This window comes from Pelobates fuscus, chromosome 5 (genome assembly GCF_036172605.1).
Source record: "Pelobates fuscus isolate aPelFus1 chromosome 5, aPelFus1.pri, whole genome shotgun sequence".
Taxonomy (NCBI): Eukaryota; Metazoa; Chordata; class Amphibia; order Anura; family Pelobatidae; genus Pelobates; species Pelobates fuscus.
The window spans coordinates 365,079,234-365,104,665 of NC_086321.1; the positions used below are offsets into that span (position 1 = coordinate 365,079,234).

The 25,432-nt window shown below is 41.6% G+C and overlaps 1 protein-coding gene across 1 annotated transcript in view; it reads right to left on the reverse strand.

The window, feature by feature from the left end:
* Positions 1-25,432, reverse strand: part of DNAH9 (dynein axonemal heavy chain 9) — a 169,762-nt gene that overhangs the window by 82,768 nt on the left and 61,562 nt on the right. Inside the window, exons 36-38 of the mRNA XM_063456071.1 lie at positions 16,953-17,127; positions 4,272-4,445; positions 2,263-2,470 (exon numbers count right to left, since the gene is read on the reverse strand). Coding sequence (XP_063312141.1) covers positions 2,263-2,470; positions 4,272-4,445; positions 16,953-17,127 — 557 coding nt within the window. The remainder of the gene's footprint in view (positions 1-2,262; positions 2,471-4,271; positions 4,446-16,952; positions 17,128-25,432) is intronic.

Below are 25,432 nucleotides of genomic sequence, written 5' to 3' on the forward strand. Positions count from 1 at the left end.
ACCATAAAAAATATATATATATATATATATATACACACACACATACACACACACACACACAGAGTTGGGGCTTTCATATGTTTGTATTTGGGGATTGAATTCTGCAAAATACACCGATATTTTCATGCATATGGGAGCTTTTAAAATCGACGTATAACGTGACTTTTTTTTGTTGAATTACTTCACTCACAGGGTTATTCACTACACTGTTTGAGAACATAAAGTGAAATTCAAATTAGAGGTCAAAATATTCGACTAGATAACATAGCAGACTTGATTTTATCTAACTGCATCTAAGGAAAGTTACATTTGGAAGTTTTCATATGTTTCTTCGTAAGTGCACCGCTTGTTCTATAAATGAGCCCACTCCCCTAAATAAGGATTGTGGCCCCTCAAATCCCACAGCCTTTTAAGAAGTTAGACCTATCTGCACAGTGCGATGATTTTTATAGTTATGCCATTGACCTGTTTTTTTGTTTTTTTCTATGACCTTTTACAATAAGTCTCGATTTAAAGAAAAGTAAACATAAATCAGAGAGGTCTGGATAATTGCTACAAGAGATGGCTGCTGACGCCCGCGTCTCTGTAATGAGCTTGTGTTTGTTTCCTAATAAATTGCCCTCCACATTTGCTGTTTTGTAAGAAAATTGACTCTAATTATTTGTTCGAACTCTCTTTCAGGACAGATGTTTTCTTCCTCCTGAGTGTACGTGGTGTGCGTTCAAGCGGTGTCACTAGAACACACTAAATTAAAGTAGTTATTAGCCTGCCATTGCCCCATAAAACATATTGAAGCTAATGGCTGGCCTGGGTGGAGGTGAAAACTGCAAAATAAGCAGAGATTGTGAGCCTTTTACAAAATACGTATGCTGCAAATCTCCGGTTTGCTTTGTGTAATGTATCGAATATGGCGCTCAACCGCAAGTTAGCATACTTCTGGGTGAGCACACACAACCCAACGATGTCCTGTAAAACAGCACCGAAGTTGTATTAATTATTAAAGGGTTCATGAAGCCGTAATGCAAAGTATAGGAGTTTTGCCTGTAATGCATTTTATTTCAGCATGTAATGCGGAATTTTAGAGAAAGCAGTTCATTCAAGTTGTAGTAAGAGACAGGCTGAAAAAAAAGTGTAATCCATCCAAGTGGTAAGAAATAAGACTGGAGACTCTGTTCGGTCCGTAAGTTTGGTTTGATTTGTGATTTAGAATTCTGCTTGTGGCGTCAAACAGAGATTATTGATGGAAAAAATAGATGATTGACAGCTATATAATGTATGCATTTTACAGTACACGGATTGGCCCATTTCCATGCCCTTTTGCCTCTACTGATCGGTTCCTTGTAACAGCTTCTCTGTACCTAATTCGGCAGAGCTGAACGGACATATGGCCAAAATTTGGCCATGCCAAAAATCATTCTTGATTTCTGAAAAAATGGTTTGGCTGAACCAATTTTTCTGAACATGCACAATTCTAGTGAGAATGGTCAAATGAGTGAACTATTTTGAGAATGATTGCTAACCTTGTTTCCGATTTCTGTAAACTATATTTACTAGCCCTAGAGTTACAAACAAAGTTAAACCCATGGCACACCACAGGGCCATTATATAATCCAATATGAGTGAGTATGTACTTTAATTTATAAACCTCTTGGCTTAAAATAAATTAATACAATATATATATATGAAGGTGAACTTATCTGCTTCATTCCATTCAGAACTACTCAGTATATATGCCCTTTCCAAAAATGATCACACCACTGGAAACTTAAATTAAGGATGACGGTCATCAAATTTAAAAAAAATATATATATATTTTAAAGCATATCACATTTAATGGACCTTTTTTTTCTAAATGTTGTATATTAATTTTTTGAGAAAATTCCACTTTATTTTTTGAAAAAAAAAATTCTGTGTGAGCAGCCATGTTGGATAAGACTATCTGACCAACTGCTGCTCAACCTAACTTGACCACTGCGGCAGTTTTACACAGACCAATCACAGCAGCAGGCAAGTTAGGTTGAGCAGCAGTTGGTCATATGACTGTAGAGTCTGACCCAACATGGCTGCCCAGCTAGATAAAAAAAAGTGGAATTTTTACAAATAAATAAATCAATATAAATCATTAAAAAATAACTAAAAATTTTCATTAACTGTAAAGAATGAGAAGTGAATATTTGATGTCCGTTGTCCATTTATTGGGGGAGCAAATGGGCCTACAAAATAATTCTAGTTTTTCCTTTGAGACAGACGGCATTTCATTACCTTGCAGCATTGCAGAAGTCGTGTAGTAGTTAAACGGGACATTCTTTATCATATACTCATCAGGATCCAACGAAGACAACTTGTCCCCAACGAGCACCGACTTTCCAGTGCCAGCATTTCCAACCAACATCACAGGCCTCTTTTTCTCCAGCAGTTTGTCCATGAAATAACGGACTCTGATTGTTTCATTGGTATGCACTAAGCAGGCCTGGAAAAAAGTAAATAAAATAAAATACAATATATCAGATCGTTGAGATTACAAGAGATTGTGCTAACAAATACACTAGATGCTTTATTGCCAGTACAGTAAAGAAATAAAATCACTGATTCAATTTGGTGTTTTAAAAAAGGAGATACTATTCATTTTGCAAAACCAGGCATAGACACGTATAAATCCGTGTCACCTAAAAATTGAGTATATACACAATTTGTTACAGAAAAGACTTTAGTATAAGGAGATAGCCACTTTGAAGGAACTATCCCCCACCCCCCCCACCCTTTTTTTTTTTTTTTTAGGAGAATCTCAAAATATATATTTAGACAGACAGACAGAGCAGGGCAGATATGCCCTCACACCATGGAGGTGGGAGGTTGAAATTGTAGAACATCTGCCTTTAATGTACCTCGGTTACTGGGTTACTGTGTTTACATGCCAAGTTTATCACCACAGGATTCTGGGAAATATAATTAGCAGATGTAAGGTCGATTGGCCGCCTGTTAGTTACGGGTCAATACGCTTTCCACGTGTAAGATTCTATCTGTATTCATTGTACATAATAAGGGCTTTTGTGTTGCTGTCCGGTCATGCATATTATAAGTACTCGGTCTCTGCAACTTTATTGCCTCGGACAACATAAATATTCAGCATGCATGCTGACTGAGGTTGTAATGTTGTTTCATAATGACCACTTGGTATGCCAAGGACAGGAAAAGGAGGAAATACGTCCACGGTGGTCACAGAGATAAGAAATATGGTGGTAAAGTACGTGCAATTATAATTAAATATCGCTTTACGCCTGAGGCAGGAATTCACGTGTGGATGAGGAGGAAGGGCCTAGACTTGCAAGTTTGCAATGAATTAGATACTGGAATGGCCACAAACGACTGCCTGTAAACAAGCTTAGTGGGATATGAAACCCTTAATATCTGTGTAGTCCTACATTTTTATGAATTAATTAAAAAAACATTTTTTTTTATTCCATCATGGAAAACCGAGAGAGTCTTTCTTTAAGGTGTTTATTTAGCAAGGAGCTACGAATGCCAGTTCTCAATCTGAAATCTTTACGTATTGTTTCGAAACACTCAAACCAGCTGTGTCTATAGTCTACCGTTCCTCCTGTCCCTTTGATTGAAATCTAAGCAGCAGTTAGCTAGTTTCAACAACGATGAAAGCAAAGCTCAGCTGCATTGTGCGGTTTTTGTGGCTGTTGGGAATAAATGCAATGAGATTTTCAAATCATGTCTTGCCAAGAATAATGGATATATAATAGGCACCGTTGTACCGACAGCTCAGAGATCTAAGAACATGGTAAGAAGGGTCAATAAAATTGGGGAGGTTTACAAGTAACAAAATTATATAGAGCCCAGAGTGAAGGTTTTTGTATTCATAGGCGTCTAAAACAATAATTGAGAATCTCGGCCTTGTCTGTTATGATCAACTTTATATACACATACATATACACACACAGGGCCAAAGTTGGATTTAAAAAAAAAAAAAAAAAAAAATATCTGGTGTTTAGGAGGTTAGAAAGAAAAAGAGCATTGTGAGCATATTTCAGCTTCTTTTCAATTTTAGACAGGAATTCCCTACAGCTGTCGCCTGTCTCATTATTACCGGCCTTGTTTTCTGCGAATTGTCACATTAGCAAGACTGCAAAATAGAAAATCAAAACCGTCCTACCGCTCCTTTAATTCCCAGAGGCCTTCACTGTGAAAATACAGAAAATGTAACGGGAAAAAAACAACAACGTACATATATAAACACACACACACACACTTATTCTACAAACCTGGAGTGGCATATCTGCATCGAATTCAAATTTTGGGATGAGCTTGGCCCACGGCTCGAATTTCTTGCTTTCTGGGTCTATGAAGTAGTCGAACACAGTCCCCTGAGATGGGAATTTGATGGTCTTAAATTCTGTTACCCACCACTTGCTGAACTCCGACCTGTAATCAACAAGCTGAAAGACACAAAGCAGGGCTCAGGAGAAATTCTGATACGATCTCACACAATGTTTTTTTCATTATACCTTTTTTTTTTTTTTTGCGCTACGGACATACTTCAAATAAGGAAAAACATACAGAAATCAGGGACCATGAATAAGCAGGGAACCATGGTTGGAATAAATGTTCAAGCAAGATTGTAAAATTTTATATTCAGATCTACACATATTTTAGGGTACTTACAATCTTACATCAGATATTTAACTACATGTTAACAGTAGGCTCCGGCATTCTTGGCACATGCCCAATGGACCACCGGTCTCAAACATTTACTAATGTCATCACAGGTCACAATAATTGTTCCTTTGTGGTCAGTTAATACAAAGCAGTGATAAACCAACACAGCTGGGAGCTGTCCGTTCAACACAATCTCCCCATAATTGGAAAATAGGTTGCAGTTTTTGAAAATAGGAAAAGATGGCTCTGTGTCCAAAAAAAAGCTTTGGTTTGTAACCAGAGACCATCCTCCACCACCAGGAGATAAGTCCAAACCTTTATAATTTGTGTAATGTTTAAATCCTAGATATTTAAACATTGCTCTATTTCAGGATTCGCCAAACTCTGGCCCTCCAGCTGTTGCCGAACAACAACAACTCCCATGATTATCTGGCTATTTCATTCAAAGAGCAGTTCAGCAACATCTGGAGGGCCAGAGTTTGGAGAAACCTGCTCTAATTCCTTCAACCCCCATGATCACTTCTGCTTTAAGAAATGGTCATGCTGGTAGGAGTTTGAATGTGCAGCACGGTCTGCTTGAAAAGCTATACATACAGAAATAGCTGTTCTTTTGGGCTGGGGGCAAGTTACACTGACTTAGGCAGAGTTCCGGGCTGCATAGTGTCAATTCTGTGCAAAAAATAAATACATCTGTTGTCAGTGTGCACAGTGCGCTCATGACAGACATAGTCAGTTTTTTCCGTTTCAGGCCTTGATCTTCACTCCATCCCTCTGTGCGGTCCCTCCTAGCCCTCCCTCCATTTTGTAATCTGTGTTTTGCTTTCTTATACACATAACAAATCTCCTTACAAACCTGTCCACCTCCTCCCTTTCTCCCTCCCTCCCTTCGCGTGCTTTGTGCATGCACATGCTCTTATAGTCGGTGAGAAAGGTCCACTTGAATGCTTCTCTTTGAGAAGCATCTGATGGACTGTGCAAGGGGGGCATGGGGAGGAGCGCCAGGAGCTTTACTTGGTGCTGGATTGCAGGTAAGATTAACATTGAATTTGCTGCTTTTTAAGGGGGTGGGGGAAGAGGTGGGAGTATTAGGGCATGCTAAATTAAATAGTAGTAATTTTTAAAAAAGTGTTGGAGTAATTCTTTGAGCTTTTAATTCTGAGGGGACAGGGATGGCAACTAAAGAAAGGGAAACAAGATGCGTTGCATCGTGAAATGAGGCAAATAATTCCACTGTTATTCTCTGCTTGGTCATTGTGAACTCTCTACATGTTACAAATTCCAAAAAAAAAAGAAAAAAAAAAGAGTAGTTCCATAATTAGTAGTAGCCTGGTCATCATGAGAATATCAATGTAGAAGTTGTGGTGCCATTAGGATCCAGGCATCATCTGCAAGTTCTTGGTCAACATAGTTTCAAATGATGTGGCCAAAATTAAATCCTTAAGGCCCCCTGCTCAGATATGGCTAATGCAGAAGTTCTACCTCTGCATTAGCAACATTCGTTCCGTCCATATTTTAGGTTATTCTTTTCTTGAGTGGGTCTGCTGACCTTTTTAAAAATGGTTTGTCCAAGAGCTGGTTGGATGGCATGTAGTGGTTATGGTGCCTCAACTGCTCCATTAAAGAGCCATTTACAGAAGCAAATTATATTTTTACAATACAGGTAAAATGGTAAAAGTGTCATATACATTTAAAAAAATATAAAAATAAATATTCCATTGCCTTGAACATGCAGGCAACCAGATTGGTTAGCGGGATTATCTCACTGAGTGAAAAGACAGTGGTATGTAATTGATAGAAAGATTTCCAAATGTATTCACCTATAGAGATAACTTAGAATATGAGCGTCTCTCCTACTTAATAATTCTCCTACTGACAACCTCTACCGATTGGTGAAAAATATATATAAATATACACATTCCCGGTTATAAGCGTTTGGTCTGCATTAAAATATAAAATGTATGCTTCAAGGAAATAAAAGTTATTTCAAAGTTTACAAAAATCTAACTATTTCTGGCGTTCTATCCACCCACACTATGCATTTTAATAAGAGTTCCAAAGTGTTTTCTGTACATCTTCAATCTTTAACCACTCTATGCAAGGCTTTATTTGTATTCATACGTCTCTGCAAATGTCAATTTCCATCATGTCAATAGGTACAATCACAGAGGCTGCATCTGTAACTACAGCAAAGTCGGGAGCCTCCAGAGAGGAGCCAGAATAAAGAGCACTATTTTATTCCCGCCCAGTAACGATCAGAACCCTGAACATGACATGATCGAACAAGAACCCCATCAAAAAGCACAGCAATTATATGATTGATGAACAGCACGATAAACAAGCACTTTTCAAATTCAAATCCTGAAAATGTACCGTGCAGCAGAAAACGTTGAAGCGTTATTTTCTGGGTTTCTTTTTTATTAAATTGGTCCTTTTGGATGGCTAGACTTGTGAATTCAATTCCAAATGAAATCGGAACTCGTCCGGATGTCAGGCAATCAGTGGTTCGTCCGAATTCCATAATGCCGAAATGCTACACGACCGAATCATGAAGAAAACCGAAATGGATAATGTAAAAACATTTAAGTAATTCAGAGTTCTGTCCGTGGCACGAAAAAAGGAAATGATTGATGGGGATTTTTTTTTTTTTTTTATTATATTCAAATTCAGCCAAACCAAATATTTTCACCATGCACAAAATTAACTCTGATGAGTATACAATTATTAATTTACAGTTATTCTTCACATTTTTCCAATAGTTTTTTTTAAGTGGACTGTCCAATTTAAATATGAGAGTCTAGCTTAAACAAGTGCCTGCATTTGAACCCTGAGAGTGCCCGAGAGTCGTGGGACTATCAAGTTTCGACAAAAAAAGTGTAAGGATATAAATGTATCTTAGAACTCGCGCTTTAAGGGGAAAAAGAGCAGTCAGTGAGATAAAGGGCTTAGAGTCATTTTATTTGCAAAAGCAGATTTTAACCTTTTTCATTTTACAACAAAAGCCTTGACATTTGCAAGCTTCTTAATATCGATTTAATGGTTTGGCGAGAGATTAAAACTTAAAGCGCAGAATTTAAATGAATGACCTTAAGCCAATCCACAGGGAGGAAATGGAGCTGGGAAGAAATAGATGACTGTTTTAAGAATGCTTTTTTTTATGCCAAGGATTCTCCAGGGCGCAGATGAAAACATTGCGTCAAGTGCCAGGCGGACATGCCCACCCACCATGTGCTCACATCTAGTCTAGCTGATCAAGACCAGACCTACAGAAGTCTGGTATTAAGATAAAGGAGAATAGTACTCAAGAGGTCTTACATAGAAAAGTCTTAACAATTATTTACAGGAAAACTACGTAAGTGAAAAAGCATTTCAGGCAAAAAAATACCTGCTTACTTGTTGAAAGGTTTGTAGCATTTGCTCTGGACATGTGCATTTTGAATGGGGCAAAATAGAAGTATCCTGCAAACTGTATCACCACTCCTTCCAAAAGATTCAATCAAATTCAATGGACAACAAATACCGGTTTTGTTATATATAGATATGTTAGATATGACTATAAAATATATCAAAATAATCTGAGATGCTTAACATTTTTATTTTATATTCTCTATAGCAGTCGTTCCCAACCCATTCCTCAAGTACCCCCAACCAGTTCAAGATTTAGGGATTGCCCGGTTGTGTTTTTAGAAGAAAGAAAACAAAAACAAAAACACTTTAGACACAACAGGGTAATCCCTAAATCCTGGACTGGTTGGGGGTACTTGAGGACTGGGTTGGGAACCCCTGCTCTATAGCATAAAGACTAAATGTGTTTCACGGTGAAACATTGTCATACTCAATACATTCACTGGACATGTATGTATGACAGTAATAAGGGTAAATATTGTTGGTGTGATGGGTGTTTATTATCCTGTGCACTTGTATTTAACTTTGTGAATTTCATTTATTTTATTTTTTTATTTCCTTATGTGGGATAATTAATTTTTCCATTGAAAAGACATAAAAGTAGCATTTAAAAAAAATAAAATTATTTAGCAGTGCATAGTAGTACATACAAGCTTGCAATGCCACAATAGCGATTGCAAACATTCAGAAGATATAGCGGAACAGTTATAAGGCATTGCGTAAATACCGCGCATTTAAAAAAAAAAAAAAAATTCTCTGTGCTGCAGCCGTGCTAGAAACTGTATTGCAGCTGTCGGGGCAGGGGCAGAATGCACAGCGGTAACAGCAGAGGATTAGATTGAAATTGAGAGTGCCATGGAGAAAACTAAAAGTGAGATGGAGTAACAGCTCCTCAAGAGCGATTACAATATTAGGTTTCAGGGTGGGAACTGGGGGGTAGGTGGCATTATCAGAGCTATGTTATCCGGGAAAAGTCCCAGTGTTAGTCGTGTTAGGCCTCATGGGCATAGTCTATGGCTATGCTATGGGTATAGCAATTATGTGAATTAACAAAAACACAGGCATTGCATTAAACCGTACGATATGTTCCAACAAAAGTTAAGAGGAGGAAATAAAATAAAAACTATTAACGTATAGGTAGATAAGTCAGGTGATTGCCGCCCCAGAAGCGCCCCTGGATGCCGGAACAAATGGAACTACAACAGCCGGGTCCCAGGTTGTGGTTGTGGGTGTAGGTGTGGTTGGAGGCACGAGGCTTAGGCCTAGCGTAGAAAGTACGGTGTCGATCTCCGCTGCGTCTGTCAATCTGTGTCCCTTGTCCTGGTGGTGGACTATTAGTTGATGTGGTGAACCCCATCTGTATGTAACCCCTTTAGTGGTAAGGATTGACGTCATAGGTCGTAGAGACTTCCTCCATTGCAGGGTCATGCGTGATAAATCTGAGAAAAAGGAGTTCCATATTTTCAAATCGGTAAGGAGTTTTCCCCCTAGTGGCTGTCATGAAGGTGGTTTTGTCTTGCCCATTTTGAAAATTAATTAAAAGGTAACTTATGTGTATACTGTTGGTCTGCTGTGGCTTGGGCAGGCGAAACATGCCATCAAGATGCATTCCCTTGGCTTGCCTTGGAGGAAGTAGGGCTGTAAATAGCATTAGATGAAGTGACCTCTGCAGAACCTCTAATATTTACGTTTCCACCGTCGCTTTGCCTTCCAAGACGGCCATATGGTTGGATAAGGTGTTTTGGGCCGATATAAGGTCACTGACCTGATTCTGGAGTACGTGAACTTGTGAAGCTGTGTGAGTATAGCAGATTTCCTTCACAGTTGTGAGGCGTACACTGAATCCCCTTATGTCCTCCCTGACTTGGGAGATTTCAGCAGACAGCATTTGGCAGAGGTCTGACATGAGGTTGGTGAGTATCTCCATGGTGATCAGGGGAGATGGACCTGCAGTCTGCTGTGGGGGCTTGGCTGGACCTTCATACCCCAAAGTGCCTGAATTATGAAGGGCGCTGTCATCCGAGGTGGCCGAAAATTCAGGGAGATCGGCCGCTATGTTTTTGTTTTTTTTTCTCCCCATCGCATCACAAGCACACTCTCTTTGTCTGTACCAGATTAATGCACTCTGTGGGGACCCGGTATGTGCAGTTTGTTGTCCCGATGTCGGTGTTCCAAGGACCTGCGACTGTGCAGGCCAAGAGCTCACTCCGCCCCTCCATAAATGTAGCATTTTTGGGAAGTCTGATCAACCAAACGACACTGATTGGTTGCAGTATTTCTTCATATGCCAAAACAATACGGAACCCTTTTATTTTGGAATGGCAAATCAGACAAAATAAAAAATTAAAGTATATTAAAGGAAAAAAAAAAAACACAAAACTATCCTACGGAGTTGGGAGCATTCCAATAAACAGACGTATGTGTAGATGTAGAATTGGATTTTTTTTTAACCTGTTTATTTTTTTTAAAACACCCATTAGACTACAAGAAGATTACCATAATCAATTGACAGGACCCGTTCCCTGCCATTTAAAAAAGTCAATAAAAAACATTCAGCAGGGGAAAAGGGGCATCAAAGCAGTACTGAATAAAGGAGATAAATGGAGCAAGTGAAATAATTTTCAGTGATTTTTCAATTGATTGATTGCTGCTTTGGTCCGAAATTAGTCTAATTTTAATGATCAAATAAAAACAGTGCTTCCAGAGCCTGTAATCCCATTAACTATATTGCTTTTGCCGAGTTCTACCAGCAGTGGATGAAAATAGTTTCTGAACAGAAAATACTAGGTGTCAGTTACAGTAATCTTCATAATTCTTCTACAGCGTAAGCATGCGATGATCTTGCGGCTGTAATATAACTCCGCGCAGTTTTAATAAAGGCGCCTTAAGATTATATCCGAGTCAGACGTAAAACGTGATTAGCTAGGGCCTTGTAGAATCAGCTCGAAAAGGGCAGGAGTGTTCTAGAACACGGTGTACGTTTAGGACACAGCATCCCTGTAAGCATTTCTCACTGCAGGATCCACGCACAGCTTTAACCTTTCATCAAAGAAGCTGTTATCCATATTTATTTATCTTTGTTTCTGAATGATAAGGTGATTCACTGATGGTTCCAAGCAGTTATATAAATAGCTATATTTCTAAAAGAAGCCCCTTTTATCTGCAGTATTTAATGCTGAATGCGAATGTCAGAAAATCGGTGGGACTTAAGCAGGGCAACTTGTAAACAAATATAACTTAATGGATTTTAATGGGGTTAGAAGCATTTTGGGGGGCAAATATGTAAATGTGGGTCAATCAGCACAGAAACCAATAGTTAATCCTCTTTCCATTCTGCTATATAATTTTTCATTCTAAATTAGAACAATAGAAGCATAAGAGAGCAGAGGGCCTATCGCCAATTGGCTACAAAACGGTCTTACAGGTCGGGAATAAGAGTTACACTTACAGATGCATTCAATGTCAAATTTATGAAGAATAAGGAAATCTGTTCTAACAATTAAAGGGACACTCCAGGCACCCAGACCACTTCTGCCCATTGGAGTGGTCTGGGTGCCAACCCCCACTACTCTTAACCCTGCAACTGTAATTATTGCAGTTTTTTATAAACTGCAATAATTACCTTGCAGGGTTAACTCCACCTCTAGTGGCTGTCTACTAGACAGCCACTAGAGGTCACTTCCTGGTTTGTAGCAAGGATTCTCCTTGCTAGAGCGTCGCTGGACGTCCTCACGCTGTGTGAGGACCTCCAGCGTCGCTCAAATCCCCATAGGAAAGCATTGAAATTCGTTTTCAATGCTTTCCTATGGGGAGCGCTAATGCCGGCCGGTGGGCGGGATCAGTCTCGCCCACCGGCCGACGGAATCACAGGGAGGAGCGGCGCGGAGGAGGAGGCAGCAACGAGGGACATCGTCGCTGCCTCAGGTAAGTGACTGAAGGGGTTTTCACCCCTTCAGTAACCGGGGATTGGAGGGTGGGAGGGAGAGGGACCCTCCAGTGCCAGGAAAATGGATTGTTTTCCTGGCACTGGAGTTTCCCTTTAATCCATAAACTCTTTCGTGACACATAGGGGTGACACTGGTCCTTTATTGACATTAGCAGAATATTACTGTTTTAGTTAGAATGCTATCCTGACTATATATTATGTGACAAACTCCCCTTTCCAAGTGAGTTTGTCACAAGCTCCTGCTTGCCAGCCTCCTTCCCACAGACTATGGACCCTGTCAAATGTAATATAAACGTCTATGTTCCGAGGGTCTCCGAGAGTACTGTACATACAGTCACACCCTACCTGCAGACGGCTCCACTACCGGAACCATGATGCCTCCATCTCGATTCGCACCACTCACTAAACAAGTCCCTTTCACAACACAACAGAGCAGCGGCAACCACCTACCTGTACATAGTTCTGCACAGACACAAGCCTTACATGGCGGCATAGACTGGCACAAATCAGTAACCCCAGGCAGATGTACACAACAGTAGACTACCGAGACCGGACCGCCCTGGGGACCGGGTGACACTAGCAGCAGGACTGCACACCCTTTCCTAGCACAGTCTAGCAAAAGTTTTAAGTATGATAACATGTGTACCTGGCTACTGATAAACAATCAAACAACCTGTTATTAATGTGATTGCAATGCAGGAGGTATATACTACTCGGGTTGACAAGTGCAATTTTATTCCTCCTTCCCCACTCTTTTATTCTGTACCCAAGAAAACTGAATAAAAATTGTCAACTTTTTTTTTTTTTTTTTAAGTCTCCGTTCGTGTATTTGGGCTATATGGTTCGGGAACTGAAGAGCCGCACGAACCAGAGACCACCCTGGAGCTTGTTAAGCCTAATTGATACTTTGTAGCAATTACCATTGCAGTGTTCTAAATGTTCGTCTGGGTGGCTGTATTTCCTACGGACCACCACGAGGTGGCGACCATCTTGTTCGCATGAACACAGGCAGCGGTGTTTGGTCATTGCGTTCATGGAACTATTTTTGGACACTGAAACTCCCGAACACCGCTTGACTTTCATGATGTGTTAGGTTCTACAACACTTAGAAAGCCATTGTTCGGTGGAAACGTTCCCACAAACAAGGGAAACAAGCTCCAGGGTAAGAACATTGACTATGTTTGGTAGTTTGTTCGTTTTTTAAACTACCCAACTAAACCGATCTGTTTTAAGCATGGGACCATGCGTGTGGTCGGTCAAATTATGACTTCCTGGAAATTCCTGAACCCCTGAACCGATTTGGCCGATTTTTGGATATGTTGGTCACCCCGATCGGGGTTTTATGGGGTTTTATGTATTTTTAGGTACTTTTGGGGTGTTTGGGAAATGTGTGTTTTATGTGATTGTAGATAATTGAGTTTAATGCAGTGCTTGACTCCATTATCTCCCAGGCACATGGGAGGGATGATCTTGTTTTGTATGGGAGTGTCCTGGACCTGAGGGCCAAGGTAACTGTGTGTTTGTTTTTACTGTAGTCTACTCTCATGTGGACCTACATATAAGGCCAGTTGTGGCTGTCAATAAACGTAGTCCAGCTTGTACTATCAGAACTATGTGTTGTCTGGTCACTGGGAGGGGAAAGGGTTATTCTTTAATCACTGTTCCAGTGTAGTGGATTCAACGGGGAAAGTCCTTGTAAGGACTAGAGCTCCCAGGACGGAGTGTCGTCCAGTGCCTGGGGATGTCTAAAGCAAATTCCCTATTTGGCTCCAGGAGGGAGCGATTCCAGGACCCCAGTCAAGCAACTGAGACTGTGGGCAGAAGTGCTGCGGCTTCTACCTTGGCGGAGGTACCTAGATGGGGTACAGGGAGCTCCGTTACATACTACTCTTTCTATATCATTGTTAGTCTATACTGCTTCCACTGCAAGTCCATTGCAGGTATCTACTACCCTTCCTGTGTCACTATTAGCCTTTACTGCTTCCACTGGAAGGCTATTCCAGGTTTCTACTACTGTTCTTTTAAATTAATACTGGTTTAACTCATAAATACGTCATCGTTAATGCTGATCCATCAGACCAACTCAAATCAAGAGCTAGGAAATACCAATCTGTAACAGAGCCCGTTCCTGACAATCCCTCCTAGCGTCTATCAATGCTGATCATAATTTAACGTTATCATCTCATAAACCTGCTCCTCTGCTATTTATCACGGTTTATTGTTCTCTGTAACCTTTCATAAATGGTAAAAAAATGAGCAGTCAAATATACAAATGTACAAATAAAAAGGCAAATTATTGATAGTACATCTGGAGGCAGAGAGTAATAATTATTATTTAGAATGTGACAAAACATTTCTCAACTTCGCGTTGCAAGGAAACAACAAGAGGCTCATTGACATGCATGGAAGGAGTGATCCTCTGAATTTGGGATTAGAAAATGTGTCACTCAAAACCGAACATAAAGCATGTAATTCAGGAATGGAGAATATTTACAGGTTTTGATGTTATAAAAAAACAAAACAAAATCACATTATATTTCTAATCCTCACAAACTATCAATGTGACATTTACTAATCTGAGCGATCAACAATTTTATTTTCTATTCCAGGAATGGTAAAAGTTGACAGGGAAACCGTGGATTTTAAACCTAAACTGGAAATATACAGTCATTTTCCCAGCTTTCCTTTTTTTTTTGGCCACCATAGTTTTTGTTCCATCTGAGCTATTTTGATCTAAAATGTACAATTCATTTGTCAGTTTTCAACAAGTCCCTGTTTAATGAATAGGTCGCATAGTAACGCTTCAAGGTAATTCTTGGGTTTTTATACCGTGAGCCAGGACAAAAGAATCATTTAGCAATGGTTGGGAGTTCAGTTAGCAGATTTTAGTTCCCAATTAATAAGGACATAACTTGGGATATAAAACATCCACTTTATTAACTCAGCCAGAATTATAGCTAGCCTAGGGGTTTATTACATTGTATCTTTGATAATTATTGGCAAATTAACAGCTGCCTATTAATTGTTAACAAAAATACAGTTATCACCATCTCGCCATTCTATTAGATTTTTAAAAGCACTTCTAACATTATCCAGTAAAGGAATTCTCCATACACCAGAGGCAATCAGTAGCTCCCCATCCACAAAACAACTTGAGAAACAAAAGGTATTTTTCTTGAGCCGTTTTTATGAGTGGGGAACTACTGGTTGGCTGAGAGCGTCAGTCCAAGGCTTCCAGTTTGAAGATCAGAGAAGTGGAAGGATAGGGGCAGTGCTAAACAGCACTAGAGAGAAGACTTTGGGGTTAAACCTTTGTAATCATCCCAATTAAGTTGTTATGGTGCCCAGATGTCCCCTTTAAGCAATCACTATCTTTACAAATAATATTTATTAAAGTATTAGCTGAACCATCAGATACATTTCCGATTCAGCACCAAGAGGGACTTCATGGGTTATAGCAACACTTTTCTAACATTTCCCCAATACTCCCAAAAAGTTCAAATTGTTAGCGCGTCCGCAAAACTGAAGAATACCTCCCCCTTGCATGCAACAGTCACCATCACTAACAATTCCTTCTTAATCAATTTAGCAAATGAATGACAAATAAATACTGTCACAATCGATTAACATAGCGAAATCAGTAACACAACCAATACACGTGTACACTATAACACATGTCAGATGTAACCATGCATTAAGGAACACTCCGGCCAGGTGCATTGCTAGGTTCAAGAAACACCTGGGGCTTTAAGGTACACTCCGGACCCCTAAAGCACTTTAGTTTACTGAAAAGCTGTTTGTGTCAAAAGTTCATTTTGCTAAAAACGCAGATTTCATTAGAAATTTACACTTTTAGAAATTAACCTAGTTACAGCCCCCTGGCTGTCAATCAGGCTATCAGTCCTGTTACTTCCTGGTTTGTTTAGCTCAGTGGAACTAAACTCAAGAGGCAGCAATTGCCCAGAGCACCTGCCTTCCAAATACTTCTCATTGAGCTGCATTGGGAAGTCTATGATTGGACAGGCACAGAAAGTCTGGGTGGGGATAAAAGGGGAGGGTTTGCAAAGGCAGCAGACAAGCTGTTTTTAGAAATTTCCCCAATGGAAAAAATGCATAATTAAATACATGCAAGTTTTCATTAGAACTATATCTACTAGTGTTATTTTATGGGCAGTGGAGTGTACCTTTAAGCGCAAAGAAAAACTTGATGACCCCTACACTAAAAGAGAGGTGGGGATAGGTCATGACATATCCTCAACTTTTAGGTTATATTTCCTCCTCTCTACTCAAGGAGAGAATGTTGCCAATATCTCTTGAAGCTCAACAAAATTATTCTCAGAAATAAGCACATGCTGCACAGCTGGGTATTCAAAGTTATCCTGCCACGATACTCAATTAATATAGGGGGGTGCATAAAAGATCTATTCCCCAATACCCCTTCCTGACAGTCACCAGGCGAGCACAACCTCCTTCCTCTAAGTAGCCTGAAGGAAAACTAAACAAGAATTTTTATTTATTTTTATACTAGGCAGCTGCCAGCTGTTAAATTAAGAATAATAAATAAACCACTAATATCCCTTTACCCCCACCCCCAAAGCACCCCACCCTAGCATTGCCTATGACATTGACTATGCCTATGACATGACATTGACTCCCATTGTAGTAGAGTCCTGATTTTTTAGTGGCTATTTAAGTGCCCTTTGCTTTTTATTTTGCTTGTTTTTAGACGGTTGATAAACACAGCTTTTGTCAAGACAAAACTTTCTCAATGAGTACAGATTCCCACCGCTATGGTCTAGTTAAAGCAGGCACGGCCGTGTAAGGTTCCCAAAAATCAGGGATTTTGTTCTAAACTTTTGGTACAGGCATTAACCTATGCAATGAAGGTGATAGTCGCTAAGACCCTATCCATTATTTAACAATGTTCATAATATCGTACCTGGTCCTGAAACATGGCTCCTCCAAACGCCCACACTGCTGCGAATACGAAGTAGAGCTCATACAATTCCTTGGGACAATCTGGAGGGGTGTTTTCTTTGGTGAGCAGACACTCCAGGAGGTAACACAGCATTTGCACCATACTTTGTTCAGGGATTGGGATGATCTTCTTAAATCTGATCAGCAGACAGAGAACAAATTTAAAGATGTTCATTTATTCATGCACGAATATATATTTTATTACACATTATTGCGATTTCAGAGTTTTGTTTTTTTTAAATGTAATACTTAACAAAAATCATCACATTACATGCTATCTCAACCTAAGAGCATTTGGCAGATTGTAACAATGTTCTACCCTGTATGTGCCATCTCTAGACTGATATTTATGCTTTTTTCAAAGTGCATTTGTAGGAGTGCATCCCACCTCTCCCTGGCCTTTAACTTTGCGTGATTAGGAGATAATTGCGTCTGTGCCATTTTTTCCCATAGTTCCCGTTTATGGATATCAGTTGTTTTAAGAGTTTTTCGCTCGGCACATATTTGGCCATCCATGTCCTAGTTAGCAATGTGAAAGGTGCAATCAGTACTTGGGATAGGTGTGATGCACAGGAGGGGAGGCCCTTGTTTGCACAGAAAATCATCGACCAACTCTCCTGGGGCCGCACTTATTTTATCATATTAGGGGCCAGACACTCGTGCCATACTTATATCAGGTAAAGTTGAAGAATCGCATAACACTCCTTAATACCAAGTGTAGCCTCCTACCGCCTCCTCTTCCCTATGGATTTGTTTTACAACTAACTTTTATTTTATTATATTTTATTGAAAACAATAAAAACTACTTACAAACAAACAGAAATTACAATACTAAATAGAAATTCTTAGCAAAAAAAAAAAAAGGTCTAAAAGGGTAGTATTTAATGATCACCATAACTTTATCACAAAGTGTTTTTGGACAGCTGTAGAAGGAAAAAAAGTTGGGACATAAATACACAGAATAAAGAGGCTCCTAAAATCAATTTATGATGAAAAATTCATCTTGCATCTTACATAAGACTCATTATGCAAAGAGAGATTGGTTACCCAATACCCACTAGAATCTAAAAGTTTGTTATCTGGATAAACAAGGAGAGATACAAAACGTCTTATTTATTGATACACAACAAACCCGACCCTTTCACACACACACAAAAAAAAAACAATAAAAAAAGCAAGCGTCAAAATATTATTTTATGTGACTATTATATAAAATGGTTTATAGGCTTTTCTTTGGAAGAAAGAGAATTTTGTATGAAAAACGAAAAAACAAGAAAGTATTTAACTAAGTAATTCAAGTCTTAGAAATAAATATTAAATTATTAAATATTGTACTTGTCACGTTTCCCATAGGACACTGGTTCATGTAGCTCATAAGACTTGGACCCACTGAAGTGAAAGAACTGACATGTACATCAGTAATGTAAGCGTGGGCGTTAAATTATAAACGGTGGAAACTTCACATCATGAATTTGAAAAGTCAGCGATGATTCAAAACGAACTCAATGCTAGTTCAAAACAATAATCCGTCTCAATTCAAGAACAACTTGCATGTAAGACAACTCAGTCATGTAGAAAATAAAAGAGACACTATAGTCCCCAAAACAACTTTAGCTTAATGAAGTAGTTTTGGTGTATAGATCATGCCCCTGCAGCCTCACTGCTCAATCCTCTGCCATTTAGGAGTTAAGTCACTTTGTTCATTCAGCCCTAGTCACACCTCCCTGCCTTGCCTCCCTGCCTTGTGACTTGCACAGCCTTCCTAAACACTTCCTGTAAAGATATTTGAGGTTCTTGTATTGCATAGTCTGTCTTATTTAGAATTTCTTATCTCCTGCTCTGCTAGTAGCCTCTTAGACCCTGCAGGAGCTTCCTTTGTGATTAAAGTTTAATTTACAGAGCGGGAGATAAATAGTTCTAAAGTAAGTGAACATCTGATTGAAAATGTAATCATTTTTTTCCATGCAGGCTGTGTCATGGACAGAAACAAAAGCGATTTAACTCCTAAATGGCAGTAAATTGGGCAGTTGGACTGCAGTGGCATGATCTATACACCAAAAGCTGCTTCATTAAGTTGTTTTTTGGCAACTATAGTGTCCCTCTAAATAAACAGGTGTTAGCACCTGTCTAGATAGTCCGTTTAAACAAGTGAAATAGGCTTTGTGTTAAGGAAATCAGAGTTACCCATTTAAAAGGGATTCTTGCTAAAATGCACTCTAGCATCATTGATTTTAATAAAGCGAGGTACCCCGGTTTGCCATAACCGCAGCAGCTGTAGATATTACAGTTTAGCAGATATTGCAACAACTGTAGATAAAAAAAAAACATGTGACCAACACCAGTGACTGGCCACAGCCTCTGTATTTGAGCTATACATTGTATATAAATTGCACATGACTATCAACTGCTACTCTCTGAGCTTGAAAGGCAAGTTTAAACACACACACACACACACACAATGCCATTGAGAGATTATACAAGGATTTTAAAGGAGAGTCTGTGCTAGGCTGAGACAATGACAACTTGTGTGTCCTCAGGAAAGAAATGGGTTAACGGTATAACTGGAAATGACCTACTGGCAGGAGATTTTTCCTTCTACAGAGCTACAAGACTAGCGCTAATGTATTCCCTTTAAGAATGACACTTACTCCTTCAGGGTCGTACCCCACTCCATTAATAAGAGGCTAGTTTACTTGAACAGAGAGCAGTCGATTCTCCAAACCAGCTTCCATTCAAGCAGCGGGCCTGTTGATGATCACTGAAAAGGTCGCATATGATATGATAGATGCAAATACTCCGCTAATGGAACAGTATCAATTCCATCGGAATGCTAAGAGGCCATTTGCTGACAGGCAGGAGAGTGATCCAAATGAGGGTGGGTAAAGGAGAGATTAGGCAAAGGAGCCAATGAAGCCATGACTGTGCATGGACCAGGAGTAGGACGGAGGCCAAGGTCAAAGATTAGAGGACACACATAGGGTGCCGCGTCGGAAATCTCTGCAAACAGGAGGAGACTAGACAGCAGATAAGAAAGTTCTACAGATAATCACCTCTAGTACAGATTGGTATAGTATGAAAAATGGCGACCTAAATGGGTATTTCAAAATGTTGCTCTAAATTATATGACTCTACTGTGCAATCATGCCTTTTGTATTATTTGGCAGACATTGGTCTTTACAGGATAATGGAGGTATGTTTATGGGTAGCCAGTGGAGCAAACGCTGATTAACAAGTCATCATGGGAGATATGCAAATGTGTAAACTGCTCCGGCAAACTCCACCAGTTTCACAGGTTTATTATGGAACTCGCAGGCAGCAGTGTTTCCACCTTTCAGAGGTCTATCAAATCAGACAGAAAAATGTACACTGATCAGCTACAACATTAAAACCACTGACAGGTGGGGGCCATAGATGCCCAAGGCTCATTGATGTACGTGGGGAGCGAATGCAAGCCCGCCTGGTCCAATCACACAGAAGAGCTACTGTAGCTCAATGTTATGAAACACTTAATGCTGGCCATGATGGAAAGGAGCCAGAACAAACAGTACATTGTAGTTTGCTCTGTATGGAGCTGCATAGTTCCTGGTCGGAACTGGTCGGAGTTCCCATGATGATGCCCTATCCATAGCCGAAAGCACTTTCAATGGGGATGTGAGCATCAGAACTAGACGGCAGAGCAATGGAAGAAGATTGCTTTGTCTAATGAATTATATTCTCTTGGAAGGGATTTGGCCCAACAAAGTAGATGCTGAGAATTGGTAGTGACTTCCCTGCTTCAGCATTGGGGTGGTGGTGATCTCCTCGCGGCCTGCAAACTCGCTTGCTCAGTTTGGTGTGGTGGGTGAGCAGGGTCTCTGCAACATCCATCCTTCATAAGCACGCACCGGGAAAGCACTCTATTAAAGGGGTAAGGGTTGGTACAAAAGCATATATAGCCGCAGGGCCGGACTGGCCCACCGGGACACCGGGAAATTTCCCGGTGGGCCGGCACACTAGGTGGCCGGTGCGCGGCCGCCTAGTGTGCACCAGCCCGGGCCGCAATTACAGGGTGACCGGCAGGAGGGGATGCGCTCCCCTCCTGCCGGTCACAGAATGTAGCGTGGCCGGGCTGGCAGACCGGGTAGGGGCAGTGGCACTGGGCCAGCCTCTTCTCCTTGGGGGCCAGCCTCTTCTCCTGGGGGGCCCCCCGAGGCTGGCCCTGCTTAAACCCGGCGGGCAGGCAGGCTGGCCGGTGCGCGAGGGAGCACTCTCCCCTGAGTGCTTCCTCTTCAGCTCACTCGCGCACCGCAATGATACCGGAGCCGGAAGATGACGTAATTTTCCGGCGCCGGTATCAGTACGCGGCGCGCGAGGGAGCTGAAGAGGAAGCACTCAGGGGAGAGTGCTCCCTCGCGCACCGGCCAGCCTGCCTGCCCGCCGGGTGACCGGCCCCCCTGGAGCCCAGCAGCACCACTGGACCCCAGGGAATCCCCTCAGCACTCCAAAAGGTAAGGAGGCTGAGGGGTTTAAATTAAAAAAAAATGTGTTAGTGTGTGTGTGTGTGTTAGTGTTACTGTGAGTGTTAGTGTGTGTGTGTGTGTTAGTGTTACTGTGAGTGTTTGTGTGTTAGTGTTACTGTGAGTGTTAGTGTGAGTGTTAGTGTTACTGTGAGTGTTAGTGTTACTGTGAGTGTTAGTGTGTGTGTGTGTGTTAGTGTTACTGTGAGTGTTAGTGTGTGTGTGTGTGTGTGTGTGTGTGTGTGTTAGTGTTACTGTGAGTGTGTGTGTTAGTGTTACTGTGAGTGTGTGTGTTAGTGTTACTGTGAGTGTTAGTGTGAGTGTTAGTGTTACTGTGAGTGTTAGTGTTACTGTGAGTGTTAGTGTGAGTGTTAGTGTTACTGTGAGTGTTAGTGTTACTGTGAGTGTTAGTGTTACTGTGAGTGTTAGTGTTACTGTGAGTGTTAGTGTTACTGTGAGTGTTAGTGTGTGTTCGTGTTACTGTGAGTGTTACTGTGAGTTCGTGTTACTGTGAGTTCGTGTTACTGTGAGTGTTACTGTGAGTGTTAGTGTGTGTGTGTTAGTGTTACTCTGAATGTTTGTGCGTGTGTGTGTTACTGTGAGTTTTAGTGTGTTAGTGTTACTGTGAGTGTTAGTGTGTTAGTCTTACTGTGAGTGTTAGTGTGTGTGTTAGTGTTACTGTGAGTGTTAGTGTTACTGTGAGTGTTAGTGTTACTGTGAGTGTTAGTGTGTGTGTGTTAGTGTTACTGTGAGTGTTAGTGTGTGTTAGTGTTACTGTGAGTGTTAGTGTGTGTTAGTGTTACAGTGAGTGTTAGTGTGTGTTCGTGTTACTGTGAGTTCGTGTTACAGTGAGTGTTAGTGTGTGTTCGTGTTACTGTGAGTGTTACTGTGAGTTCGTGTTACTGTGAGTGTTACTGTGAGTTCGTGTTACTGTGAGTGTTACTGTGAGTTCGTGTTACTGTGAGTGTTAGTGTGTGTGTGTGTGTGTTAGTGTTACTCTGAATGTTAGTGTGTGTGTGTGTTACTGTGAGTGTTAGTGTGTTAGTGTTACTGTGAGTGTTAGTGTGTTAGTGTTACTGTGAGTGTTAGTGTTACTGTGAGTGTTAGTGTGTGTGTGTGTGTGTTAGTGTTACTGTGAGTGTTAGTGTGTGTTAGTGTTACTGTGAGTGTTAGTGTGTGTTCGTGTTACTGTGAGTGTTACTGTGAGTTCGTGTTACTGTGAGTGTTACTGTGAGTTCGTGTTACTGTCAGTGTTACTGTGAGTGTTAGTGTGTGTGTGTGTGAGTGTTTCTCTGAATGTTAGTGTGTGTGTGTGTGTTACTGTGAGTGTTAGTGTGTTAGTGTTACTGTGAGTGTTAGTGTGTGTGTTAGTGTTACTGTGAGTGTGAGTGTTACTATGAGTGTTAGTGTTAGTGTCAGTGAGTGTGTGTCTGCTAGTGAGTGTTAGTGAGTCTGTTTGATGTCTGTTAGTGAGTGTGTGTTTGTCAGTGAGAGTGTATGTTTTGTAAGTGAGTGTGTATGTATGTCTGTCGCTGAGTGTGTCTCTGTCAGTAAATGTGTGTGTCTGTTAGCTAGTGTGTATGCGTCTGTTCGTGAGAGTGTGTGTGTGTCTTCAGCACTTACCTTTCTCCAGCGCCGGACTCCCTTGGCGCTGGGGATCCCTCCGCCGCTCAGCTCCGAATGCGCATGCACGGCAAGAGCCGTGCGCGCATTCAAACCGCCCATAGGAAAGCATTACTCAATGCTTTCCTATGGACGTTCAGTGTCTTAGAATCGCGGAAGCTCCTCTAGCGGCTGTCAGTGAGACAGCCGCTAGAGGCTGGATTAACCCTCAGTGAACTGCTATGCTTTTAGCTGCAGGGTTAAAACTAGAGGGACCTGACACCCATACCACTTCATTGAGCTGATGTGATCTGGGTGTCTGTAGTGGTCCTGTAGCGGCTGTCAGTGAGACAGCCGCTAGAGGCTGGATTAACCCTCAGTGAACTACTATGCTTTTAGCTGCAGGGTTAAAACTAGAGGGACCTGACACCAGGGCCGGATTAACATAGGGGCTGATGGAGCTGCAGCTCCAGGCCCAGGCCCATGGAATAGGCCCATTTTAAAAAAAAAAAAAATTTTTTTTTTTTTTTTTACACACTGCTCTTAGGTTTGCCACCTGTCTGGTATTTTACTGGCACAGCCGGTATTTGAGGCTGTCTGGCCGTGTCGGTATTGCAGTAATACCAGCAATACAAATGCAGGTATTTTTCTCAGAATAAATGGAGATTACTCTGCAATACCAGCACCGGCCAGTAGGGGTCACTGTGTGTGAGAGAGGCAGGTATGGGAAGTTACAGCATATCCCTGCCTCTCTCTACTACTCACTGATCCATGAGGGAGCAGCAACACAGCACAGAGTCCAGACAACAGCTCTAAGTGAGGGATGGGGGGAAAGATAGTAGGGACACATGGGGACACTGAGACACTAGGGGACACATGGGGACACTGAGACACTAGGGGACACCGAGACACTAGGACATATGGGGACACAGACACTGGGAGACCTGGGAACACAGACACTTGGGGACACTGGAAAACATGGGGACACTGAGACACTAGGGGACACTGGGGACACATGGGGATGCTGAGACACTAGGGGACACTGGGGACACATGGGGATGCTGAGACACATGGGGACGCTGTGAGACATAGGGACATTGGGATACACTGAGAAATTTGGACACGGAGACACTATGTCCCCATTTCTCCCAGTGTCCCCATGTCCCCCAGCCAGTGTCCCTAGTGTCTCAGTGTCCCCAAGTCTCCCAGTGTCTGTGTCCCATGTCTCTCAGTGTGCCTAGTGTCCTCATGTGTCCCAGTGTCCCCATGTCTGTGTCCCCATGTCTATGTCCACAACTGTCCCCATATCTCCCAGTGTCCCAAGTATCTGTCTCCCAGCCAGTGTCCCCTAGTCTCCCAGTGTCCCCTTGTCTCCCAGTGTCTGTGTTCCCATGTCTCTGTGTCCCTAGTGTCTTAGTGTCTCCAAATGTTTCAGTGTCCCCATGTCTCTCAGTGTCCTCAAGTGTCTGTCTCCCAGCCAGTGTCCCCTAGTCTCCCAGTGTCCCCTTGTCTCCCAGTGTCTGTGTTCCCATGTCTCTGTGTCCCTAGTGTCTTAGTGTCCCCAAATGTTTCAGTGGCCCCATGGCTCAGTGTCTATGTCCCTAGTGTCTCAGTGTCCCCATTTCTCCCAGTTTCCCTAAATGTCTCAGTGTCCCCATGTCTCCCAGTGTCCCCATGTCTGTGTGTTCCCGGGTCTCTCAGTGTCCCCATGTCTCTGTGTCCCCAGGTCTCACTGTGTCCCCAGTATCCTAGTGACATGGGGACACACTGAGACATTGTGACACTGGGAGAAATGGGGACACTGAGACACTGGGAGACTAGGGGACTGGGCGACATGGGGACACTGACACTGAAACATAGGGACACTGGGTGACTTGCGAGACTGAGACACTGGGAGGCAGGGAGACATTGGGAGCAATCCATCTATACAGCAGAATCAAACTGTGAGTAGTTTGTTGGTGATTTTACAGAATTTTCTCTGATGTCACTCCTTGTGATTATACAAATGATTAAGGCTGGTATTTTTTTCCCAAGAAAGGTGGCAACCCTAACCACTCTTCACATACTCTTGCTTAAAGGAGCACTACAGGGTCAGGAACACAATCATGTATTTCTGACCCCATTATGTTAAAACCACCACCCTGGCCCCTTCTTGCTTCCCTAAGTATAGTAAAATATAACTTGTATTCAAGTCTGCAGCTGCTGGCTCTGCCTCTGAACTGACTGTCTGCTGACATCATCAGAAGTGGTGGTCTGAGCAAATTACAATACTTGCCCATAGGATTGGCTGAGACTGTTAACTAGGCAGATCAGGGGCAGAGCCAGCACAAGTCCAACATAGCCC